A 26393-nucleotide genomic window follows, 5' to 3' on the forward strand; every position below is an offset into this window, starting at 1 on the left:
CCATAAAAAATCGCTTGGTGTGAGGTCTGGAGAGCGCAGTTGCCATGGAAGAAGGTGATTGTTGTCATCAGAACCTCATCAAATCCAACAACTAAGAAGTTTGTTATTGAGGAAATGGGAAACGTCTGTCAAATATCCTCCATCTTGTTGGAAAATGAATGACCATTGATCGTGACATGCTAAAGCAAGTGACAGGAGAATTCACCTTAAGACTTGAGATCTGCCAGATTATGAAACATTCATAGATTAAACATTTAGGAAACAAAACTTGTACAGTTCCTTTCTTGCATAAAGTCAATGTTGTTTCTGTATTTTAGTAATATGTTTCTTTAATGAGGCTTCCAAATTCTGGAGGAAATTGTTCCAAAACACGGACACTTCAAGGTACCCCTCGCCTATTCTTGCGGCACCCAGTTTGAGAATCCCTCTATTATACAGTTAGAGCACTGGAAAAATCATTGATGCAAATTTTTATTTTTCTTCATGTGATTTTTTTTTGCAGGGAGGGGGGGGGGGATGAGATAGGCTTCTATTTTGGGTAATCTTGATTGAAAATTACAATTTGAACTTTTTCAGAAACAAATTCAAGCTATTTTTAATCTTTTTGTTTTTGTTATTTTAGGAACCATTCTTTATAATAAAGATTTATAAACATGAAAGTTTGAAGCTTGAGCATTAAATTAATTTAAAAAGTATTTTTTTAAAATTAATATCTCTGAGTTTAATTTTGTGAAACCATGGGATAACTTAACTTCTGGTCAGCCAGAATGACGAAACAATGCTGTAAAGTTGAAGCTTGAAAAATTTCAGTTTCAAACAGTTATTCCAGTCGTCCATGATTTTGATATAATTGATTTTCATCTTTTCATCCAATTTGCTCAAAAGTTTTGGTTTATAATTTTCTGAGTGATTTCTTTGCTTTAATGTTTATTATCCATGCATTAGTTTATTTTTGTTTTCACTGTTTTGGTTTATAATATCCTTTATTGAAATATAGACATATGTAACAATATTATTGCAATGGGCTACCCAGCTGAAAAACTAGAAGGTGTCTATAGGAATCATATTGATGACGTTGCCAGGTAAGTGCTATTTACGGAGATGAGAGTGTTCAGAATTTTGTCTAAATTTTGGAATTTTCTTAAATTTTAGGGAATTTCAGACTTCTAGCTAGTTATTATTATTATTATTATTATTTTTTTTTTGCTTTTTTATTCTGTTTTCCTAAACATAATATTGAAACAAATGAGGTAAACGAACAAGGTACTTTGAAATTTCATCAATTGCATGCTGTGCTAGTTTCTTGAAAGTCATCTTTAGTAAGCAGGGCTAGAAAAATCTTTCAAATTTTGCATGCCCTGCCGCTTATGTTTGTTTAAAAGATACATGCCCGAATTTTTACATGCCCAGTTTTCCTTATTGTATATCAATAAAAGCATTTGGATTTGTCGTACAGCATTGATCAGACAAATTATTTTTATATAAATCATACAAAAAAAAAGTTTGAATAAATAGTACATTATAGCGGTTGTTAAATTTAACAAAATTTAAATTATATAACGGGAAGGATTACTTCCATGCAAATCGGGAACAGTTAACCATCTTAGCAGTAGGGCTTGAAATAAATTTTGAGCTCTAAGTAAGGATACGGTAATGTTTCAATAAAATATAAAATAATAAAGTTTTAGGAAAAAATATTTGATCAAAAAATTACATACCCGGTCGGGCATGTAAGGGTAAAAGATTCATGCCCGATAGGAATTTTTACATGCCTTGGGCATGTCGGGCAGTATAATTTTCGAGCCCTATCAGTATGATGGCTGATCGGCAATTTGCTCTAGTAAAATTCTTTTAACAAACGTTTATTTATACCTACAGAAATGTTTTGCATCATTTATTTTCTTTTTAACCCTCTGAGAGTTCTGGGTAAGATGTGTGAAATTCTACTCCATAAAATATTTTTTGGGGGGAACTCGCCATGTAAATCAAGTGCACTATCTTCTATCTAATGCCTAGCTACCGCCCTGTGCCTGAGACCATTTGACAACGAACATTTAGCACCAGAAAAATAAGTTTAAAATACTTTTGACACGTGCTCGCCAGGGCGTGATAAGACGTCCAAAACCGTCAGTTAGTTAAAGAAGCATCTTGAATCTTTTTTGGCCAAATGGACCAGTAACTACAAATTTCAGTGGTCCATACATGCTACTGGTTTATTCTTGCACCGTGAATTTATGTAATGAAAAGTTAAAAAAAAAAAAAAAAAGACAAAAGTAGGTACAACAAAATCACTTATTATAAATTTTCAAGAAGACATATCTGAGCAACTGGGGAAGAGAAAGAAACAACAGGCATCTTTCTGTTTACCAATACTGGTAAAAGTTGTACTATTTAAGCTATTAATTGAGCCACCAAAATATCTTTTTGATTGCTTTAGGAGAAAGGCAATAGAGTTGGTACTAAAAACAAAAACAATATGTTATAATTATGCAAAATTTTCTTGCAAAGAAATCCTAAATATTGTAGATAAAAACTTTCAACAGATTCAAAAAATTATGATGAATACAATTTTTGAAAGAAAAAAAAAGAATAAAACTTAACAGGTCCCATGGACCACTAAAATTTGTATTCTGTTGGTCCAATTGATATTTTTGTGATTTGGGATCATCAGACCACTGTTAATTTTGAACCTTGCTATTAAGTATTCTAGACACTCTTGTGTTAATAAATTGACTTACAGATATATAACATCTACATTATAAAGAAGACAATTTCATACAAATTGCTGTGTAGAGGATTACATTGACAGCAAATGTTTCTAAGTTTATATCACAAGATGAGAGACAAATTTTCACAGGCTATGATCAAATATTACTTTTGGAATGGGTGCATTTCTCCCCCCCCCCCCCAAAATAATATTTAATTATTCAATGTTTTTTTTACTAATTGGTTACTAACCATTCACAGACCTAGTCTGATCCCCCGATACAGCATTCAGTCTTTGATGTGCCACTAAGCCACCATTAAGGCCTGAACCTTAATGGCACAGAATAGTTTGACTCCAGTTTCCACCAAATGGAGGCACCTGGGCTCATTTTGATTCAAAACTGCACTAGGGATTTAATTTTGTCAATGGCAATCAAAATCAAATGGATACCTTAGGGATCTTTTACACGATATTTTATCATATGGCATGGGCGTTGACAATTTTCTCCTTCAAAACCTACCAACCAGCTACCACGGCTCAGATCTTGGATCCAAGGCTCAGAAGACCAATGCCTTACTACCATGCCACCCAGCTGACTATTGTTGGTGTGTCATGATTTTTCTAAATGTCGTGGTTTCAATTTTCATAACAGATTATCTGTGGACAATATTGGTTTTAAATAGTTATTGCGAGTACATTATGAAAAGTAAGTCAAAAATTGATAATATTAAACATTATTTTGTTCTAAACAAAAATGAAAACTTTATATTCATAGGGGTGGGGAGTGAACCTTTTTTAACCCCTTTTTGGCTATAGCCTTTTTACCAAGATGTTACATGATGAATTCTAACATATATTAAAAAAATTGAACAAATGAATGAATATGATTTGAACCAGCGTAAGAAATATGTTAAAATCACAGTACGTCTATAGGCATTGAATTAAAACAATTTATATTTGAAAAAAGAAATCCACTTCGTAAAATTTGTGAACTTGTCTTAAGCATTGCCGTGTACTGCTAACCCAGGAGCTATCTATTTACTTGTTTCTATTACTGTATTTTAAAACAATTTTTGTTTGTTTGAAAATAGCTGTAACACCCTCCAATTTTCACGGTACTAGTTTCTCTGTAACCCTCTTGAAAATTTATAGTATAATTTAAGATTATTTTTTATTTTCTTTTAGAAATCTATATATACTTTTGTTTAGTATAATTATCATTATGTGTTTGCATTTTGTGTACACTATTTGGAAGATTTGCTTTTGTTTTGTGATCTTGGTAATAAAATTTTCTTGTTTTTCAGGTTTTTAGATTCAAAACATGATCAGCATTATAAAATTTATAATTTGTAAGTTTTTCAAGCACTTTGTAATATTTTGATCTTTTAAACCTTATATTCACATTAAATGTGAACTTATGTTCACATTTAATTTAAGCAATTTAAGATATGATTGCATGATTATGATAATATTTTTATACATGTTAATTATTCAACAATTGTTGAAGTTTATTCACAAATCATTGTATTGGGGGAAAAACTTTTTCTCTTCTCTGAAAATATTTACAGATAAGTTAATAAATTGACAGGTTGTCATGTAAAATAAATTGCCAAGTATCAGAAAGGTTCTTTAAAAAAACCTCTAAGACTTTGACTACAGTTTCTGAAAGTAAAAATAAATACATTCAATAATGATATGTTTAATGTAGAAGATATTTGATTTTTAGCCTCAATCAGGGTTCGCCGATATATATCATGATATATATCACAATATATATCCAATATTTATTTTGAAAATATCATGACATTTTGATATTTTTGATATTTATTTTTTCAACTACAGTATTTTCAATATAAATATTGTATTAATTGTAGTAATATTGTTCATTTATTATTAAAAATAACCAAAAAGTTATCTATTATATTTTTTATGATGTATTAATACATCATTAATGTAAAAAAGTAACATATTCTTTTTTTATTTGATGTTCATAAAATCATGAGTAATGTAACAATTTAAATACAGGTTAAAAGTGCCTAGTTAAACATTAAATGTTGTTCAAAAAAAAAGATAGAAAATGTCTTATGACTATGCACCAACTAATGCATATTTTGTATTTCTGAATTATATAACTGTATAAGAAAGGAAAAGTGAGTAAAACAGCTAATACTAAAATAACTCCATTAAAATCCATAAAAATGTAAAATAAAGTATTAGATATAAATAATGAAAGAAATATTACTTTCAAGCCTACATATTACAAAAATAATGCAAGAAAATAAATTGAAAATATCGAATATATATCAAAATATCCGATATTTATCAAAAAATCAGATATTTTGAAAAATATCATGATATTTTCGAACCCTTGCCACACTGAGCCTTAATCAAATTAGAAAATGCAGTTACTTGGGTTTCCTAAGATATGTTGTATTTTTTAAGATAAACTTGATTGTTATGCAAATATGTTAAATTTTTATTTTCATCCTATCTGTGCTTTTTTTTTTTTTGAGTTTTAGGTATTTTGTTCAGCATTAAATTTTTATTTAATAGTATTAATTTTTATTTATTTTATACTCAATATAGCATGTCATAGGTAGCCATAACACAATAGAGTTATTATCAGTTGTTTGAAGGTCTTTGATGATGAAGTGCAGCTTGTTCATTATTGACTAAATATGTTTTAAATTATATTAGAAAACACTTCACGACATAATTTGCATATTTGTAAATTTACATCAGCATAAGAAAAATCCTTTTAATAGTTTTGTTTGTACTCTTATGAAACATTTCTATATTTTTTCTACAAAGCCTTTGAAGAAAGAAAAAAAAAAAGACTTACCTTATTCAGAAATGTAATTGATCTGACATATAATTATTATGTCACTTAGAGCCTTGATTGAAAATATGAAAAAATCTTAAAGTGTTCTTATGTTCTTATTTACCTACAAAGAAATGTTCTTTATTCCTAAAATAATTTATCCCCCCTTCTCTAATAAGTGCTATTAGTAAAAATCTTTAAACTTCTTTATCCATTACAAATAAAGAAATTTATAGAATTTCTGCTAATTTATTGATGGTATTTGTTGTTTCTCTGATTTAAATTTTAGTACATAAAGTGAAGATAATTTTTGAGTTACAAATTACGTTTTCAATGATAACTTTCTTCATAGATGCAAAGAACGAAGTTATGATACTAGTAAGTTCCACCAAAGAGTGGCTCAATATCCATTCGAAGATCACAACCCTCCTAGTTTAGAACTTATCAAGCCTTTCTGTGAGGATGTTGATGGCTGGTTATCCAAAGATAAAAAAAATGTTGCTGCAATCCACTGTAAAGCAGGAAAGGTATAGTCTTATGTTGTTAACTTCTGAACTTATACATCATAATGTTTTACTAATTTTATTTATCATAAATTTATATACCAAAGATTTCAGCATAAGCTTTTTTTACTAACTCTGTCAATATGACTGCAAAATTTGGTTATAGATGTAGTTATCTTTTAAAAAGCATGCAGTTTTGGAATACATTTATATAATTTCAGTGGTCTTAAAAAGGAATTGATGCTAGTATTTGACTAACTGGTAATCTGTTGTATTTTATTATATTAACTTGGTTTGTTATATTACTCATAATGCGGATGCCAAATTAAAAAAAAAAAAAAAAAAAAAAACCTGGATTGAAACATCATAATTGAACTCCTGGCATTTTTGGGGAGACAATGCGGATTTTTTTTTTTTTTTTTTTTTTGGTGCACCCCAGGTAGAACAAACAGAACATTTCTCATTTATTGTATGGCAGCAGAACTATTCATGCAGCATTTAAGGTGGCACTTAATATTCAAAATAACCTAGATGCAGTGTGCAACAGGTCTTGAAGAACACTGGAAGATATTTAAAAAAACAGCTACAAACTATTAGGCAGTACTCTGTTACTCCTTTCAGGTGATTTCAGACAAATACTTCCCTTCATTCCACGTTCAACATACCCTGACCAGATCTACACTTGCTTGAAATCATTGCCACTGTATCATAATGTGGAAAAGTCCTGCTAAGAATAAACATGCATATTCAAATGCTACAAGATCTAAAAGTTGCTGTTTATGAAAATATTGGATGCATAAAATTGCCCACTAATTTCTGCACTATCATTGATTGTCGAAATGCTCTCATTGACCGCATATTTCCTAATATATGCACACAATACATAAATTATGAGTGGCTGACAGAAGAGCCATTTTAACAGCCAAAAAATGTGGACATCGAAGATTTAAACTTCAAGATAAAGCAGTCCTTGCCTGGCCACTTGGTACCATACAAACTGATCAATATAGTTCACAATGCTAACATAGCTGTAAATTATACAACAGAGTTTTTATGCTCACTAAATTTGTCACGCATGTTCCGTCATCTTCTATGACTATAAGTTGGATCTCCGGTTATTTTACCTCAAAACTTGAACCTACCACGGCTGCGCAATGGCACAATGTTGGTCACTTAAAAAATAATGAAAAACGTTATCGAAGCCACCATTTTTAATTGAATTCCGAGCCAAAAATTTTTCGCTGCGACAAATTCTGATGATTCCCACAAACGTGCCAATTGAATTCAAACGCCTTCATTAAGTTGGCCATTACAATCAATTAGTCCCAAGGGCAAACAATATGTGTGTTTGCTACTTAGATTTGGACATACTGTTTTTTCCAGACTAACAATTATGCATGGTATGTTCTCACATGTGCAAATCAATGAGCTTATTTCTGTTGGCTAAAGACGGACTGACAAAAGAATATCGTTCCCTCAATTTCTCCCCGAAATGAATATTGATTTTCTTTATTTCATTGTTATGCTTTAGGGTAAAAAATATATTGCTTTTTTCACACTACATTTATCTTTTAAGAGATCTAACAATGAATTTGTTCGTTACGTTAATGAAATACATTGTTTTGAGAAAATGAATGGTTGTTTTTTTTTTTTTTGGTTTTTATAAGGGATCATCATCTTCTAAAGCTCTTCATTCCTCTTTCTGTAATAGATCCCATCCCCACTCACTTGCAATACATTTGTTATTTTTTAATTAACAACAGAAATATTCTCTTGAAATAATTTATGTGGCAGAACAAGGTTTGCTGGGTCAACTAGTAGATATATAGATCAGAGTAAAATTTTGACATTGATTGAAAAAAAAAAGATATTTTATTGTATATTTCACGACTGGATATGTTTTTCAATATGTTTTTCAGTCTTACACATTTAAATTAGGTCTTTATTTGGTTATATTTTTATAATTGAGATTTTGGACATTGCTAATAAGCACAAATAACATAATGGTATACGCTGTACACATAACCTTTATATTGATGCAAATATAACAACAATCATGACAAATAAGTCCTAATAATCATAACTTTATCACCGCATTCTAATAACAGTTTCTTTTTTTATGGATATTCTTTTTGTTGCCTAATCCAAAAAAATCACATTATAATATAAGGATCCGAACTTCTTCACTCATTTAAAAAGTTGTATGACTTTACTTATTTGTTAAATCCCAGTTAGATTGAGTTGATAGTTAGCTTGTATTATGTAATTCATTTATAATTGTTTAAGTTGACTTTATACAAGATGCTTAGCAGAATAAAACAAACAGCATCTTGTTTCATCATACTGGCTTGAGCTGAAAACAGACCGACAAGTTATCTCTTCTCAATGCCTGAACAGCAAAATAGTTTACTTATTGGATCTAGTTCAGCCTAGTAAAAAAAAACCCACTTCTCTGCTTCTGAAACATTGCCAAAAATTATCATCAAATTATAAATAAAATTCCTGAATTTTAAGTACTCCTGAAATAATGCCGTTCTTATGCTATGATGCGAGTTTCATTGTTGGTGACATCAGAGCATTACCCGATCACATATTGTGTCTATTATATGATGGGAAATTCATGTCAATGTTTATAGTATATATTTTCCTCCATAATTCAAAAAAAAAAAAAAAAAAAAAATCTTTTTATTTTACAAAAATTTGTTACTTTTCTTTTCTTAGTTTCTCAAAAAACTCTTGTGACATTGATTGCACTTTTTCTGTACCCTTTAAATGTTAAAGAGCATTTATTGATTACTAAATCTGTGTTTAAACTGTAGCAGTTGTTTTATTGTCCAAGCTGCATGACATAGTTTCAACTTTATCCATAGGGTCGGACCGGGTGGTCCATGATTTGTGCATATTTGCTTCATAAACGTATGCATGAAACAGCAGAAGAAGCTTTGAAATATTATGGAAATGCCAGAACAATGAATCAGAAGGTACTCATCTTAAATTTGTTATTATTTTTTTCAACTTTGTAAGAAACTATTTTTTATGCTGAAAAATTGAAACATATTATTGAAATCTCAGTGATGCAGTCCCGCCAACCAGACCTTAAAAGCACTTTTTAAAACAACCTCATTGGTCCTGTTCCATTATAATTTGTATTTTCTGTTATAATTATTATTATTACTTTTTTTTTGTATTGAGTAGTTGGTGGACCTCACATTGTTTGATTGTTTGTTTTTTTTTACAAAACTGGTGGTTTGCACCACTAAATTGGTCAGGAACTGCTGCTCTAACCTAATGTGCATTTGAAGAATACTTAAAAGCGCATCAGTATCTGTTTAAGGAACTCCGATCAACATTTGAACCATAATTTCTTATACTTAATCTGAGAATGGTGCAATCTGTTTGAGTTTTTTTTAAAATTTCTTCTAGAAGGGCTGTACATTGCTATGGTTTTTACAGAGATCTAACCAAATGATTTTTAATTTGTATTAATTTTGTATTGTACTGGATTTAGTAAATATATTGATTGAATCATGAAACCTGTTTAACATATGATAATTTACCCTCATTGAACTACCTGTAAATATTGTTTACAATGATCAAATTTTATCATGGTCAGTTTTGGGTATAATGGAACAAATTTAATAAGTAAGGTGTTGAAAAGCTAAAGCTTTGAAAATCAGTAACATAATATTACTTAAGTGGTTTTATGTTCATAATATTACCTATGTTTGGTTTTTTGCTAAATATTTTTTTGTTCAATAGGGTGTTACTATTCCAAGCCAACGTAGGTATGTTGATTATTATGGTGAACTAGTCAGAAATAATCTTGTATACAGACCAGTTACGCTTCTACTGAAGTCTATACTGATGGAGCCGATACCAACTTTTAATGGTGGAACTTGCAGTAAGCTTTATTTTTCTGGAAAATTCCTTGTATCTCTTGTGCTATTTCTTTCTTTAAATAATAAGGTATAGGTTTTCTCATTAATAGTTTAATTGAACTTTTTAAATTTGAACATAATGTATGTATGCATGCAGGAAAATATGGACACGTTAAAAGACCATGGCAAGGATAAAGCTTCATGCATTGCAAATATTGTTGGTTATTCTTTGGTGAAAGAGAAATACTTCAAAGATTTTTCAAGAAATCCTCAGTAAACAGCTAGATATTATTCATTTAAAAGTATACATTAAAAAAAATCCGGTATGCTTAAATTTCTCAAAATTTAACCAATTTGAAAGTACATAAAGATGCATTATTTTCAGTTTTAGATAACTAAATGTTTTTTGAGTTTTATAGTACTTACAAAGGAAATTGTTCATTGAAAGCTCTTAAGCACAATAATAGCTCTACTTTATAAATACTTACATTATTAATATGGCCTTGTCCAATGTCAATTCAGGCAAAAAAAGAAAACTTACCTTCATTGCCTTAGAAGTTTTTGAATTTTGACATATCTTACCCTTTTGAAAGTGACACAACTCGAAATTTTAGAAAAACCTACTAACTATTAGTTAAAAATTGAAATTTAATGCTCTTGCTTGCGACAAAACTTGCACATAGATAGCTTACAAAACTGGTGCATGGTGGCGTAAGAACAATCTATTATCAATAGTGAAAATTCATTAAAATTTCATAATTTAGAAAAAAAATTTATACATGCGCTATTAATTTAGATAATAAAAACTAACCAAAACATCACATGGCTATGTTTTTGGTCATATTCTAATATTTGAGACTAAATGACTTAAAGCTATTATTGCATAAAATCTTGTTTCTGTCTAATGCTGTGTTTTTGAGTTGTGTCACTTTCCTTGACGGGATCGATATTTTAAAATACAGAAAAAGTAAATGACAGGCCTGATTTTGTTTTCCCCCAAAATATTCCTGGCCCAATATTCAGTCTAAAACAAATGATATGAAAGAAACCTTATCTCTCATGCTTGTTTTTTTTCCTGAGGGAGGAGAGGATTTTGGAGATGGAAATTACATCAATTCTGTCCCTACAGCCCCTAAAATTCGATACTATTCAGCAAAATTAACCAACCTGCAGAACATAAAAGGCATTAATGAATGGAAAACAAAATAGTATTTTTCCAATTATGTGGTCTGTATTTTAAGGCTGGAGTAATGGCAACCTATTATTAATTTAAATTGATGTCAAGAGCATTGTTACATACTACTTTAAAATAAATCAAATAATGTGTTAGAATAAACATTTCTTAAATATGTTCTAATGTTTGATATTTTCTTACTTTATTACACTGATAAACAAGCCGTAGATGTCTGGCATGATGTTCACTTTTTCTAATGCAGTTTTTCATGCTGATTACAAATCTGAAAACTATTTTTCTCTATCATATCAGGTTTTCAAGATATCAACAAAAACCCTGAAATTTTAATACCCCAATGAAAATATATAAGCTACAACGTTATTTAAAAATGTTTAGTCCCCCTTTACTTTCCATTGCTTCCTAACATAGATATTTATCAGGAGAGAACTGTCTTAATGGATGAGAGCTTTGAGAGATGAAGCATTTAGTTTATGTTAACTAGTACTCTATTGATCCATACATGCTCTACTGAAAGTTGTCTACAAGTTGTTTGCCTTAATACCACGTTAAACATATATAAATGGTTAATATTGGGTATCTCAAAAACAGTGTGTGATAAAGACAAACGGTTTGCATGTTTTTAATCAGCATGTCTCAATTGTCTTAAGACAAATGTTGAATACCAAGATATCCGCCAAAACTCCTTCTTTGTTTATCAGTGTTATTTTTTTCCTAGGTCCATATTTTGTTGTATATCAACTGAAAACTAAATTATTTACCTCACCTACTCTTGAAGTTAAACGTAATCAGAAGTTCCTATTTTTTGAAATTCTTGATCCAGTACCTGTTTGTGGTGATGTTAAAATTGAATTTCGCAATCGTCCCAAGTTTGGTAAAACGGTAAGTTGCTGCCTTTTCAATATTAATCGGTGATCTTTATAATATGTTAGTATCACAAGTTGCTTGAACTGTATTCATGAGAAATTTCTATGTTTGTAAAAATACAGGTAGTTATCAAAATAATGGAAGCACCCTGTGACAAGTGTGTTGGGAATCGCTACTCTGCCATACATGTTCTGTTGATAAAGGTGCTTTCTGAATCTAATCACTCACGTGAATACAGATGGTGATTGAGTTCTCTGGTCATTTTTTCCGATATTGTTCGCTTTTTAAACCATTACAATCTTCAATACCGTCAGTTTCTTTTACTAAGCTTCTCTTTCCATCTACTATTTTACTTTGCCGAGCTTGTCTTACCGCGCTGTGTGTATGCTGTCATGACTTTAGATACTGTACCTCTAGAAACACCATAAAGTTGAGATGTTTCAGTTACACTTGCTTTCAGCTAGACGTGCTCCAACAATTTGGCCTCTTTTAAAATTTGAGAGGTCCGATATTTCACGTGCTTGAAAAAAATCCAAGACGTCCAGAACTTTAGTTAATCCACCATATACTACCAGAATATGTACATTGCTATTTATAAAAAAAAACAGATATCTAGTTTTATTCTTTATTACATACGAAGCACATTCAAAAATGTCATTTTTATTCACAGGTGTTTCCATTATTTTGATAACTATCTGTATATGCCAAGGTAAAATGCAACCATTAAAGCCATGCATGTTTTGCATGTGAGGATGCAAAAAAGTTAATTTACTTAAATTAATTAATCTATTTTTTAAAAGTTACTTTAATTTATGTACCGAATGCTGTTTGTGAAGGTTAAGAAGTTATCTTGAGCAATGATGCTTTTCCAACCAATTTCCAAGTTGTTAATTTTCATTCTGATTTTTTAAATTCTGCACAATTCTATTTAGGATATACAGTTGACTTCCTCTACAACACGATTGGACTTACGCAAAATGGCTATAACCCGAATTTTTCACAAATGACGAATTTTAGAGCTATCGCAATTTTTTCGTCCACAACACAATTTTTTTTTGAAGAATGTATCCGTTTCGTTATTGGCTACTAAATATTGATTTTGTGAATGTTATTACAACCCTTTAAGCATCACAGAGCAAAAGTTCCCACATCAAACTAGTCTACGCATTGAGTTGTCATTTCATCAAATAACCGCTTGGCATCCTTCATTTATTTTTTTTTTTCATTCTAAATATCAAAGTTTATGAAATATACTGGTTCCTTAGTGGCACCTTCATGTAACTTTGTGAAGATAGGAAGAAAAAGTTTCTGAAAAAAAAAAGGCTAAGATTCTCGAGATGCTTGAACAACTACAAAACGTCGATAGTAGCACAACAATAAATATGAGTGGATCTTCCATGTGTACAATTAAAAGTCAAAACAAAACGATATCCGTAAAAGTTCAGAATTAAGTTTCAATAATTAACATTGCAGATCAGTTTAGCAAAGTAAATAAAATGAAAATGGAAGCTGCTCTTATATTATGGATTAAAGAGATCAGGAAGAGGGGCTGTTGTCACAAATTGAGTTACAAATGATCATAGAGCATAAATCTTCATTATCTTCCTTTTTTAACTCATAAATATGTTACTGTATTTACTGTACAGTACTGTTATAGTGCAGCTTTTTATTATTACTACATATTGTGCGTACCGCGCTGTTTTATTTTATGTCTTTCCCTCCCATTGATCATTCATTTTGTGCATCTTAAAAGTATTTCATGTTGAACAAAACCCTTTTTATTTTTTAAACACGGTAAAAATTCAGTTCTTTATGCAAGAAACCATAGTTTATAGTTGAGGAATGTTTTAAAGCTGTTTGAGAGGTGTTTATAAGTGTCTAAAGGAATTCGGTATGGTTCTAAAAAATTTACAAAGATATATTTTTAAGCAACGCGAAATTTCAACTTACACGAGGAGTCTTGGAACGCATCCCTCGCGTAAGTCGGGACTTGACTGTACTGTATAACTTGGATTTAACAATACCCGATTTAACTATTTCCTCAATTTAATGATACATTTCACTTGTTCGGATATAACTACATTGAATGCATATGCTCCTTGATTTAACGATTTTTTCCAGTCCCTTTACAATCCTTAAACGCAGGTTATTCTGTAATTTTGCTTCAATGTTTACAAGTAGAACCTTTCAATAAGGGACACTAAGAAGACTGGACATCTTATCCCTTAGTGTCCTTTTTTCGGTGGTATACAAGTTGATGCGTGCAGTGTGTTTAAATCATTATATTTTTTTAATTAACTTAAATTATTAACAGAAAAAATTAATTTTTGAAAATGTTTCATGTATAATACAGAACAAAATTCAGAATAATTCATGTTTAAGAAGTTTAAATTAATTAAATAAAAATTTAGAAATAGAAAATTTTGTTCTCTTCAGAAATTTTTTTAAAGTATAAATTGTTGCAAGGAGAGTTCTTTGATACCATGTGATCAGCAGTGTAATACGTTTGAAATGACAGTTCGTGTTCACATTTTAAGTTTTGCACAAAAAGCTTGTCATAGGTGTTATATCCGTCTTCGCTGAGCCCACATGAAGAAATTTGAGAGGAAAGCATATACTTGCTTCTTTGTTAAACTTTAATCAGTTAGTCTTAAGCAAAAGGTGAACCTGGAAGCAAGTTTAATGTTTTTTTCTGCAGAATGTATACATTACATTTTTTTTGTAATTTCTATCTGTGACTGCCCTTTAATCAGAGGCAAATGCATGGAGGGCCCTATTCAAAAGGACTGGGACCTAAAAGAATGTCCCTTAAGTATAGGCATCCTTTCTTCAGAGGTGCCCCTTAAAAGAAATTCTATTGCTGTAGTAGAAAGAGGACTATGTTGTTGTTGGGACTTCCCTTGTTCCTGCTTCTTATGTTTAATGATCTATTTTTACTTTATCTGTACAGCAACTTTTCTGTGTATTTTTTTCCACCTTTTGGCTTTACGATCCCAATGGATGACTCTCTTCCATTTGCTTCTGCGTGTCTGCTAGAAATATTTGATATTTTGTAGGGTTGTAAAATCTGTGCTAGATTGTGCCAATTTTCATCATTTGATGAATTCTTATTACAAAAAAGCTATTTCATGATGTCTGTGAGAAATTATAGTTTCAATATCCAAAAAGGTTCTGGATTCAGAAATATATGGCCGTTAATTTCACTTTTCATCATTGCAAGGAAAAAAAACTCTTCAGTTTTCATCCATTTTTAGTTTAAAGTTATGTGCTTTAGAATGTACCTTGACTTTGCCAATTAAAAATGGCAATTTTTTCTAGTAATAAAATACTTGTAGCAGAAAACTATGTACATAAATCAAATTTTTATATATCGTAACATGTGGATAATTACCTGTCCAGAATTTGCCTTTTTCCCGATATTTGAGGTTTTATTGTGTTTTAAAAGTGATGGGAACCGTTCATTAAATACAGGGTTATTACTAAGAAATCATTTATTTTCAATACCCAATTTATGCAAAATTATCATACTTACAAATGTGATTGATATAATGAAAGTAATCACAAGCAATTCAAACTTTATGTTCACTTTGTAAATGTTCTATTGTGTACTCCTTTGGTGGATGCATCCAAGTAGTTGTTCAATTCGTTTCTCACATTTTGTAGCATGGTCAGGCCAATGTTCCAGGTTGCTTGATTTAACCCTGTGACATTATGTTACCACCTATGAAGGGGAATACATCCCCCTTTGGGGAATCATTAAGGACATTGTTTAACTACCAAAAATGTGCTGAAAAAACAGTGATGCATTAATGTAATCATGCTACAAAATGTGTGAACTGAATTGAACTACCACCTGCACATTTGTCGTATGACTAGGGGAGCACACATAGAACATTTGTAGAGTGACCGTAAAGTTTGAAAAGTTTGATTATTTTCATACATCAATGATATTTGTAATTATAATACTTTTAATTGAGTTAGGTTTTGAAAATGAATGAGTCTTTTGTGTTAACCCCTGTAGTTTTGTTTTCAGCTACTGGGAACCATATGCTGCTTTAGGAGTGACAGACGAAAGCCGGTAAGCAAATTTTTTTTTGAAGTAGGAGGGAAGTGAGGAGAGGAGGGAGAAGACTAGTCAAATGTTGCTAGATATACTAAGCTGCTCCAAACTACCAATGCTGCTCCGGTCTTCTAAAAAAAACCTGCTAAATGTTCTTTTTTGCAACAAGTTGGGTGAACTCAGGCTCTTTCATAGTGAAATAGTTTTGCAAATTTATGGCTAGTCGTAACAGTTCCAGTACCCCTTGTTTTAAGAGAAAAATCAACAAAAACTGTTCATTTATAGGAAAGAAATGATTTATTTTACACTGTAAAAAAAATCCGGAAACGTTTCTGAGTATATCGTGCAGCTGTGGTTCATGAAAGTTTCAAAAACGTTTCTGAGTATTTCGGAATCCTCTTTCTGTAATGTCCAGAAACGTGTCTGAGTATTTCGGAATCCTCTTTCTGTAATGTCCAGAAACGTGTCTGAGTATTTCGGAATCCTCTTTCTGTAATGTCCAGAAACGTTTCTGAGTATTTCGGAATCCTCTTTCCGTAATTTCCAGAAATGTTTCTGAGTATTCTGTGCAGCTGTGGTTCATGAAAGTTTCGAAAACGTTTCCAAGTATTTCGGAATTCTCCAAACAATTTTCAAAAACGTTTCCGAGAATTTCGGAATCCTTTTTCCGTGATTTTTTCTAAAACATAATTCTTTATTATAGTATTGCATACCATATCAGTTTCAATTCTTTCATATCTAAGAGCAATAATACAAGCAATTTTAGAATTACTCGTGGATTTTTTTTTTTTTTTTTGGAATTTCTAATGACAAATAGCATGGTTAACAGCATAACATATGCACAGTTATAAATTTTTGAAAAATTATGAAATAATCTAGTAGTTTCATTCCTAATCACAAAATCGTCGGGGAATTGGAGTGGGGGGTACCTTCTGAAAAGTGGGGATTGTTTGTTAAACAATCTTAAACTTCAGTTTTTCTCTCAATATTTTCAAGACAAAACTATCAACATATTGTATTTTTAATGCAGAACTTAAAAACATATCTTGTATCAAACTTGATAGCTTTTATCTTCGGATAAAATTTGACAGGACTTACCTACCCTTCGCGTTCCGGAATTCGTTCACCTCAAGTCAATTTCTCTGACGAACAAAGTGTACCGAAAAGTACCAACAGAGAAATTGATGAATTTAAATATGACACCAAGTCCCCCTGCTGGAACCATTCGGGTTGATTCTTCTGTTCTTGCCCTTTTCCAGCTCATCACAAATATAAATACTTATTCAAAATAGGTTACTGATTTTATTTTTACACTGTGCGCAAAATGCATTATATATTTTATTTATTAAAACATTGAACTCTATTACATGATTATTCCATTTCATATATACGAGAATAACCCCTACCCCACCATAAAAGTGATGGTGCACCCATAAAATGCTATGAAGCGCCCACCCCCCCTTGAAAAAGCAACATCATATACATTATAATCAAAGTATCACATACATTATAAATCAAAGTATCATATAAATTATAAGTCAAATACTTTAATATGGTGTAAAAATACAAAATTATTTTATTAAGTCCTTTTTTTTTCTTTTTTTTTTTTTGCTTTTGGTAAAATTGAGGCTCGTAAAACGAAAAAAATGAAGACACTTTTAAATACATATATGTATCTATTTGTTAAATAAATTAATACACATTTAACTAATTTAAAGCGTTTCGCTAATGCAAATATTTAAAGAGATATCGTCATTTAGATAATACTGAAGCACTATGTTCCTAATTACAAGAGATAGTTTTTTTTTTTTTACTTCATACAATCTAGCTACACTGTTTACAAGAGAATGAAAACATGCAACCTTAAAGACGAACTATCAAACCTGACAATTTGCATATTATAACATTTAATTCATAATGCTTGATACATAGCCAAATATTAACTGAGATTGACACATAAAAACAAAGTACACAATAACACATATTTAAATTTTTTTATAATCTTCAATTCATAAATTTTACAGAATAAAACTAGACACACTTGCACTTTAAATATGTGTTCTATGTAATGTAAAATATTTTCAAATTGCAATAGTTCACTACGAAAAAATAATACTGAAGAAAATAGTTTTTTTTTAAACGAGATTTATATGAACTAAATCTCTTTAAAGTAATAGAGTTGCAAAGCGACTTACCTATTCGTCGGTGGTGGTCTTTTGCAGGCTTTGGTCACCAAAAAGGTGATTTTTATGACAGAATAAAATTCTGCCAACAAAAATTACCCATTTGGTAGAAAGAAGAAAAGTATCCAAGAAAAAAGTAAATTACCTACACAAGTTATGCGACGCAATGAATTTACATGGCGTCCTCTCGGTAGTTATTTGGTTTTCAATTTCAGTTTGTATTCCTTCCGCGAGCATGCGTCGAGAATTTGCACTTCGTACTTAAAAAATAAGTGACATAGCTTCAAATTCAATCTTATGACGATACATATGCAAGAAAATATAAGACTTTAGAATTATCTTCAGTGAATTCATGCGAGGAACAAAACTTCTACTAATCCCCTTGATGAGTGTTACTTCGCAGACATGAGTCAGCACTTGTTTTCATTGCGTGCTTTCGAAAGTTTCAGTTTAGATTTGCTGCTGGACTATAAAATTGTGAGCTGCGCATGCGTCGACTCTTACTTTCTTGCTATACGGGAAACGTTTTTGATTATAGCAGAAAACTGCGGAGGGCGTACGAATCTGTGTATTACGGAAAACTTTTTTATATATTCAGAGAGTTTTCCGAGATTTTTTACAGTGTACTGATGTAACAAAGCATTGTTACTTTTGAAGAAAAAATGAATGAATGGATTAAAATTCTGGAAAAACTCATATGAAAGTTTAACTTTTTTGAAAGAGCAATCTTAGAGCAAAAGCATTCAACAGACAATAAAAAGGAGCAAACAAAGGCAGGAATAATTTGATTCAGTTGAAAAAATAGTAATGTTGTTTTACACAGAAAAAGCAAAGTGTTTTAGATTCTTGGTTTATACAAAAGAGGAAGTGTCTAAAATTGTGTAAGAAAAAAAGTATAACTGACTGTTCATTAAATGCCTTTGACTTCGTTATTAACATGCAAATCAGTGTACTGAAATTTCGTAAAGTTGTGAAGCATGCCTGGACAATTTGAAGAAGATTTTTTCTTATTCATTTCCATGATTTAATTTCTATTCTAGTCTTAAACCCTTTATACGCAGCAGTTTTTGGGATATTTTTGATTACACTGTTTTTTGCATTGCAACTTTTACTGGACATCTTTTTGTAGCTATCAACTGCACTGCAATTAATTTCACTCAGGATTCCTCTTCTCAAAACATTTTACTGCATCTTATTGAGTGTGTACCTCCTTTCCTATTAAGCGCATCATAGCTTATTATCCATATTTCATGGTAACAAAGTCTCATTAATTTAACTCGACTATGTATGTCCGTGCTATGAAAGAAGTTTTCCATTCTTTTTTAAAAAAAGAATTAAAGTAATAACTTTAATTAAACAAATAATAAATTTCATTTTGATGTGTCATGAAGATTGAAAAATCTCTACATTTTAAAGTTGTTTCCCCTTAGTTTTTGGAAAAAAAACATTCTGTTTCAGTTACTACAGTCAAACCTCATTAAAGCAAACTCAAAGGGACCTTTAAAATTAATTCATCTTAACAGTAGTTTGTCTTCTCCGAAAATAATTAATAGCATGTGTAAATACAATTAGACAGGGATTGCAAATTTAGTTCATCTTTGAAGTAATTTGTTTTCAGCATGTTCGAATTAACAAGGTTCAGCTGCATTTGGATTTTAAGGATTTTAAATCCAAATCAAGAGTTCCTTGTAGGAAGCAATACTTTCTCATATCCAAGATGTAGGCAGGGCATTTAAGTTTAGTATTTACTGATGGTAAATCTTTCTATCTAGTTTATTTGATTTTGAAAAAAAACAAAAAACTGAAATATTTGTTCTGGATTGTTACTATGTTTCTTTATTTCAGGAGAAAATGTTTCAGTTTTGGTTTAACACATTCTTTGTCCGACCAGAAGCAGAAAGTTTAGGAAACTCATCGCGAACTAATGGTTGTACTACATCAACAGTTTCATCTTACTTAAATTGGAACAGTTTTTCATCTGCAACAAGAAGAGACCAAAAAAGCAGTATACCTTACACATCATTTCCATCATCACCCTTTTCAGATAGAAATAAAAGGTTTGATTTCTCTCTTATTACCATTGTATTTATTTTCATTCCTTAGTTTTGATTTAAATCAATTCTTTATAACGTGACATTAAAATGTACGAGTGAGTAAGAGAGGCAAATAAAAAAGAAAGTTTTATTGTTTTTTTTTTAAATTGACTTAAAAATTGTTTTATATTTTACTTGAAAATATACACTTGTTTATGTACTGCTGTGGCCAAATAACAGCTTTGGCTTGCATTAATGATGATTCAACAATATTTCCCCAATCTGTATCTGCTTAACACTACGGGTAAAAAAAGTGTTTTTCGTTTGAATTTGTTACATATAAAACATTTTCACCTGTGCAAGCCAATATCTTTCAATTATTCAGCTGTGTGTTTGAGGTACCCTAAACTAGCTGTATTGTATGTACGGCAAAAAACTTTGTTTCTCCTGTTTGTAGATTCATTTTCTTACCTTATGTGTTAAGTATTGAGGCATAACTTGCCTGTACTTAATGACTCAATCAAAATGTAAGTTGCTAGTTTCTTGCATTTTATGCCCAGACCTGGAAAGATTGGTCGCAATTGACTGTATTTATTATCTTCAGCTATAAGGCAGCAGGGGGAGGGGATGCAGTAAAAGTTAGGTTTCATGACAGATGTTCAGTTAAAATTTAAAAAATCTTGATTTTGCAAAATTTTTTGCCATTTCTAAGTTTGAAAATTTGATTTTATTTTTATCACAAACTTTATTGCCCTATTACTTTGACTAATGTTTTATTTTTTTGCATTTTATAGCTCACACTGTGAAGGTCCAGTCATGACTTTATGTAAGAATGAATTAGATAAAGCTACAAAAGATAAGACAAATAAGTTATTTAGTCAAGATTTTAAAGTAAGTAAAATAATTTGCTGTTGGTTTATGACATAAAATTAAAAGATTTTTTCTCCTCATTTCAGCCCCTTAAAGCCCAATTTTTTTTTTGGTAAAAACTGGCAAAAAATGATTAAATTTTTAGTTTTGACAGAAAAGGAACAGTACAGTGTAAGTCATTTTTCACAATTGAACTGTGTAAAGCAAGCAACTCTCATAATGCAGTTTTTTTTCTTCTCTTTTTTTTTTCTTTTTTCTTTCTTTCTTTCTTTTTTTTTTGAGCTTATAAACTTAAACTAATTTTCTGCTAAAAATTAATAAATAAATGTTCATTAGTGCACATATTTATATCTGCTTAACCTATGTAATACAATCAACCTGCATTATAATGACTCCATTCGAACTCAATATGGATTGTACAGTTGCGGTCTTTTTTTGAATCACGTTTGTTCTTAACAGTTTTGATTCCTTAAAGAGATAGTAAAGGGCTAAGTCAATAAAACTGAATTTTGCTTTGTTTTTGACAATATGATATCTGAAAATTTAAACTAACGTATTGAATTATCAGGTTAACAAAAATAAATAGCAAAATACATTATACTTACCTGTGAGTTTCCCTGTTCTGACGAAAATTCGGGATCTATTTTTATTTACTTTGTGAGAGAGTTCAGGAGAAGGCATCAAAATTTGGGAGTCTCCCAAGCAAATCATGACATTTTGCAGCTGTGTAATTTTATTACATTATCGTAATGATTAGAAGTATCAAACATGTAGAAAATCAGTGAAATCAATCAAAGAATCAATTTCCTTTTGTTCTTTCCCTGTTTCCCAAGTTTTACAAATAGCAATCCTGATGTCACCATTAATATCAATTTCATTACAAAGCTTGTGATAGATTTTAATGCAGATATGTTTTTCAGGTCAAGGTTATGTTCAGCAACATGAATGATTCTCCATTAACTATTGCCCTTGATACGGAATCTAAGGCACAGCAGAATATTCAAAGTACCAGTGAAACTGCGAGTAGTCATGGAGAGACAAGTAGTGAAAATGAAATGCTAGATACTGACACAGAGACCGATGATGATGATTGGGAAACCTGTGAGGCTACTCATATATGATATAGAATGTTTATTATTTTAACTTATTTTGGTTGTTCAGATATATATTGTACCACAAAAGGGTACTAAATCTATTGGGCATTAGATATCATTCATAATTTGAAAGCCCTGTGAATTCTTAAATGACAATTGAAAAAGAGAACCATATAATGGAGAACAAAAAAATTTTAAGAATTTGAATGGAATTGATTATCATCAAGCATAAGACAACTGACATTTATTTTGTGTTATCATGAAGAAATATTCTATTGTTATCTGTGATTTTTGTCCGTCATGTACATTTCTTTCATATTAATAACTGGACACTGAACTTTTTTTTTTAATAAGGACATTGTATATAGTTTGTCAATCCTATCTCTTTTCAATGACGCAATTTTATTGTTTTCCCATTTGTGACTTCGCCTGCCAGGCTAATCATTGTGCCAATATCTATGAAACTCAGAATTTTTGCTGCAAACACGTATTGTTTTAAAAACTAGTATGGAGTTTGGTATGGTGGTATCCATTTAAAATGCTTTGAAGCAATATTAAAGTTTCATTTTTTTTCTATTTTTTTTTTTTTTTTTTAATGTTCATTTTGTTAATATGAACAAAAAATCTTGTGATAGTTTTTTTTTCTAAATGTTTACATAAGTACCTGATATGTTCACTTCCCAAATTATTTCTATAATGTAATTTGATAACATTGTACATTTTGTGGATCTGATTTAATTAACATCATTTTATGATTTGATAGTGAGATTCTATGTATAAATTACTTGCATAATTAAGTGTACAGTTTTCATAAGCATATTGTTTGTACAAAATGATCATATCATAAGAGTATTAAACAATTTTACATTACAGTATGTTTATCTTTTCATTGAAAATGTTCTTTTCAAAAAATATACAATAAAAAATGCTTTATTAATTAATGACATTTCTTTTTGCTTGTTAGGTTTTGAATGAAATACAACATATATAATAACTTTTATAAAATATGTAACAATTTTTTGTTACTAGAAAATCATCCGTCATGGTATGACGGGTGCAAATTGCTTCTTTTTTGGAAAGATTTCTTGTAAAATTTGGCGTTTTCAAATAGATGAATATGAGACAGAAATGTTTAACATTGATTGAGAAATTTTTAAATTCATCATTGGCCTGAACTTAAAAATGGACCGCCAAGTTACTTTATTCAATGTCTAACCAGCAAATCGGTTGTTTATTGAATCTAGTTTTGCCTTGTTATAACAATCACTTCTCTGCTTCTCAAACGCTACCAAAACATATTAGTTAATTATAAATAAAATTACTAATTTATAAATGATGCAACAATGAAATGTTGTCTCGCAAGTTATACTGCTAGTTTTATTATTGGTGACGTCAGTGTTACTCAATCAGTGATTTTGGCTATTATATGTATGGAGATTGATAACACCAAAGTAAATTTAACAGTAAATGTCTAAGTAAATGAAAGTCATTAATTCATAACTTCAAGCAAAAGTTAATTTCATGAAAAATATGTTATAGGGATCTATGCTAATATCTAGAATATAAATTAACAGGAATTTTGATGCATATTTATTTAAAATGTAAGATCATTCTTTTATTCTTTTGCCATAATGAGTCATAAAGTGCTAGAATAATACATGATTTTAAATCGCTTCCCATTGCGACTTCTACATTTTTATAGTAAAACTGTTTAATTAGGCAGTCGTGTCCGTTAACCAGTCCGGTGTATCCATTAGCCGTGTCCATTACCAGTGTGGCACATATAATGAATTAATGGCTATACTGCTGTGTGCAGGTAAAGAGCAGTAACTGCAAAATTTTCATTTTTCATTTTTTTGCCATCTATTGTACGTTATCTTTATTGCACAAGCTCATTTATTTGGTTTCCGCTGAAACAAATGTACGAAAAAAATGTCTAATTCCAACATTTGCCTATTGTTAGTATTGAATCCAAATTGCGTTTCTTCAAATCTCTCAAACTCATTTCTGCAGATACTGCCGTTTAGCTGCACATGGCAGTATAACATAATAGTTTCAACTTCGTTCGTCTTTTTATAAAAAACTTATGGCTTTAACAAAATTTGTATTTGGTCCTTTCAATTTTGCTATAAACAGGTACAACTATATTTACTTATTGTATAGAAACTGCATGATATGAAAATTGTTCTCCTTGAATTTCAATATATATATTTTTAAGTAATACTTTGAAAATCATGAATAATTATTGACAACATATGCAAACACTAAAACTTTAGGAACTTTGCACTTTAAGTTATTAATCAAATCATTTTATTTTAATTCAATATATTATTTTGACTAATCCTTATTTCTAGGAACTAACTGTATCGCTCTTTCATTTTTCTCCATCATCACTCCATTGCAATGTACCATTTTTATTGACATCCAATGCAGCAGAAAATTTTAACATTTTTTCAGCCTCTTGACGAATGAAACGTAATAAATATACATTGCCAAATTTTACTCTCTTTTGGCAAAAAACCATGTTTCTGTTTCATGTTCAGAATAATTTTCAAAGTTTGAGTTTTTATTGCATCATTACAGATGCATTTTAATTTTTCAATTTCGATCTGTGTTCTAATATTAGGCTCTTCTGCAAGCTGAGGAAAATTTTGAAGAATGTGATAAAAAAAATTAAATTAAAAAATAAGCTTTCATATGTTTCAAAATTTAATTGTTGAAAATATTTTAAATATTAATTTAACATGTTGTCATGTATGATATATTTATATGATTTGAAAAAAAATTACATACCTTTTTGTGCCAATTTAAACTGAATTATCATTCATAAAGGATTGGAAAAAAAGAAAAAGAAAAACTAGTGAATGTGCACTTATTATCATTAACTTTTATCTTGGCTAATCAAAATGACATAAAATTATTTGATTGCACTTCAAAAAGTAAGTTGTGCAGGTGTTTTAATCTAAACATGTTATTCCAAGCAGCATTTTTTGAAATCAAATCATTTTTTTTTCTTTGCAATTGAATATTTTCTCTTTTTTTTTGAATTATTTATGATGCATTTATGTCATTGAATGTGAAATCATACCTTAATTTTTATTCTTTTAGATTTTTAAAAATAAGCTATATAACGATCAATATTGTATTACTTTGAAGCATTTTTCACACGTTCTCCTTTGATAATTCAAAAGTTAGTTTGACAATTTACTTTTTCATCCAGAAAAACAATGCACTTGCACTCCTTGTATGAACACTTAGAAGAGTAAGCATGTTATCATGAACAATTCATGTTATGAATACATTTGTGATGAAAGCCGGTATGAATTATATGTGAACTGTGTTATTCACAGACATTCGTATCAAGCATGCTCATGTGATTCAGACTTGGTTATATTCATTTCTGTTGCAGTATTTATTCCTGTTTAAGCTTACTTTTTACGAAAAATGATTATCTCTTGGAGGTATGTATTGAAAATAGAAACTCCTGTTCCCCTTTCAAAGTCAAAAAAAAAAAAAAAAAAAGTTAAGTCTTGTTCTTAATTTTGCTTTTGTTATTGTAATTGTTGTGAAAATTCTGTTATGTAGTCTAGTTTACTTCATCAAAGATATTTCAAATTAGTTAATATGTAACATCATACTGCAACTGAAATGAAATATGTATTGAAAGGGTATTTAATGCAATTGTTTTTGAATAAGTGCCGGAAATTTACTGAAGGCTTTGCAGCATAAATTGCAAAACAATGTTTTTATTTTTATAAATTTTTATTATTACTATTATTATTTTGTAGTTTTTTTCAAGAACATTGGTTGTGCTATTGAATCATTTTCTTAAACTATAAGTAGTTAGGTAATTTAACTTATTTTTATTGGTTTAGTTTTGAAAACTTAGCTTAGTTATAAAATAGTAAAATCTAAATGGTACTTTAAGAATTGTTGGAGTACCCATAATTTAAATTACATTCTTAGTGAATCATCTTTGCTAATTTGGGGATAATACTATATTATTTACTAAGTGGAAAAAAAATGATGATAAATGGGTTTCTTGTATGTTTACAATATTTAAAGTCACTTATATTTTATTATATTTTAATTGGCCACTAAGAAGTTCAAAAATTGAACTTGCATGCATTTATTAGATTAATTTTTATTTTGTAGATATTGTTCTAATGATGAAATATATGGAAA

General features: G+C 30.0%; 1 protein-coding gene across 1 annotated transcript in view; it reads left to right on the forward strand.

Moving 5' to 3' along the window:
- The window catches only part of LOC129221940 (phosphatidylinositol 3,4,5-trisphosphate 3-phosphatase and dual-specificity protein phosphatase PTEN-like), a 42636-nt gene extending 16769 nt beyond the window's left edge, over positions 1-25867 (forward strand). The window contains exons 3-11 of the mRNA XM_054856325.1: positions 998-1082; positions 4012-4056; positions 5881-6055; positions 8902-9012; positions 9791-9932; positions 11820-11983; positions 20057-20268; positions 21039-21135; positions 22035-25867. Of these exons, the coding sequence (XP_054712300.1) occupies positions 998-1082; positions 4012-4056; positions 5881-6055; positions 8902-9012; positions 9791-9932; positions 11820-11983; positions 20057-20268; positions 21039-21135; positions 22035-22235 (1232 nt within the window). The 3' untranslated portion in view covers positions 22236-25867. The remainder of the gene's footprint in view (positions 1-997; positions 1083-4011; positions 4057-5880; positions 6056-8901; positions 9013-9790; positions 9933-11819; positions 11984-20056; positions 20269-21038; positions 21136-22034) is intronic.
- Positions 25868-26393: the final 526 nt, after the last annotated feature.

This window comes from Uloborus diversus, chromosome 5 (genome assembly GCF_026930045.1).
Source record: "Uloborus diversus isolate 005 chromosome 5, Udiv.v.3.1, whole genome shotgun sequence".
In the NCBI taxonomy this organism is placed as follows: Eukaryota; Metazoa; Arthropoda; class Arachnida; order Araneae; family Uloboridae; genus Uloborus; species Uloborus diversus.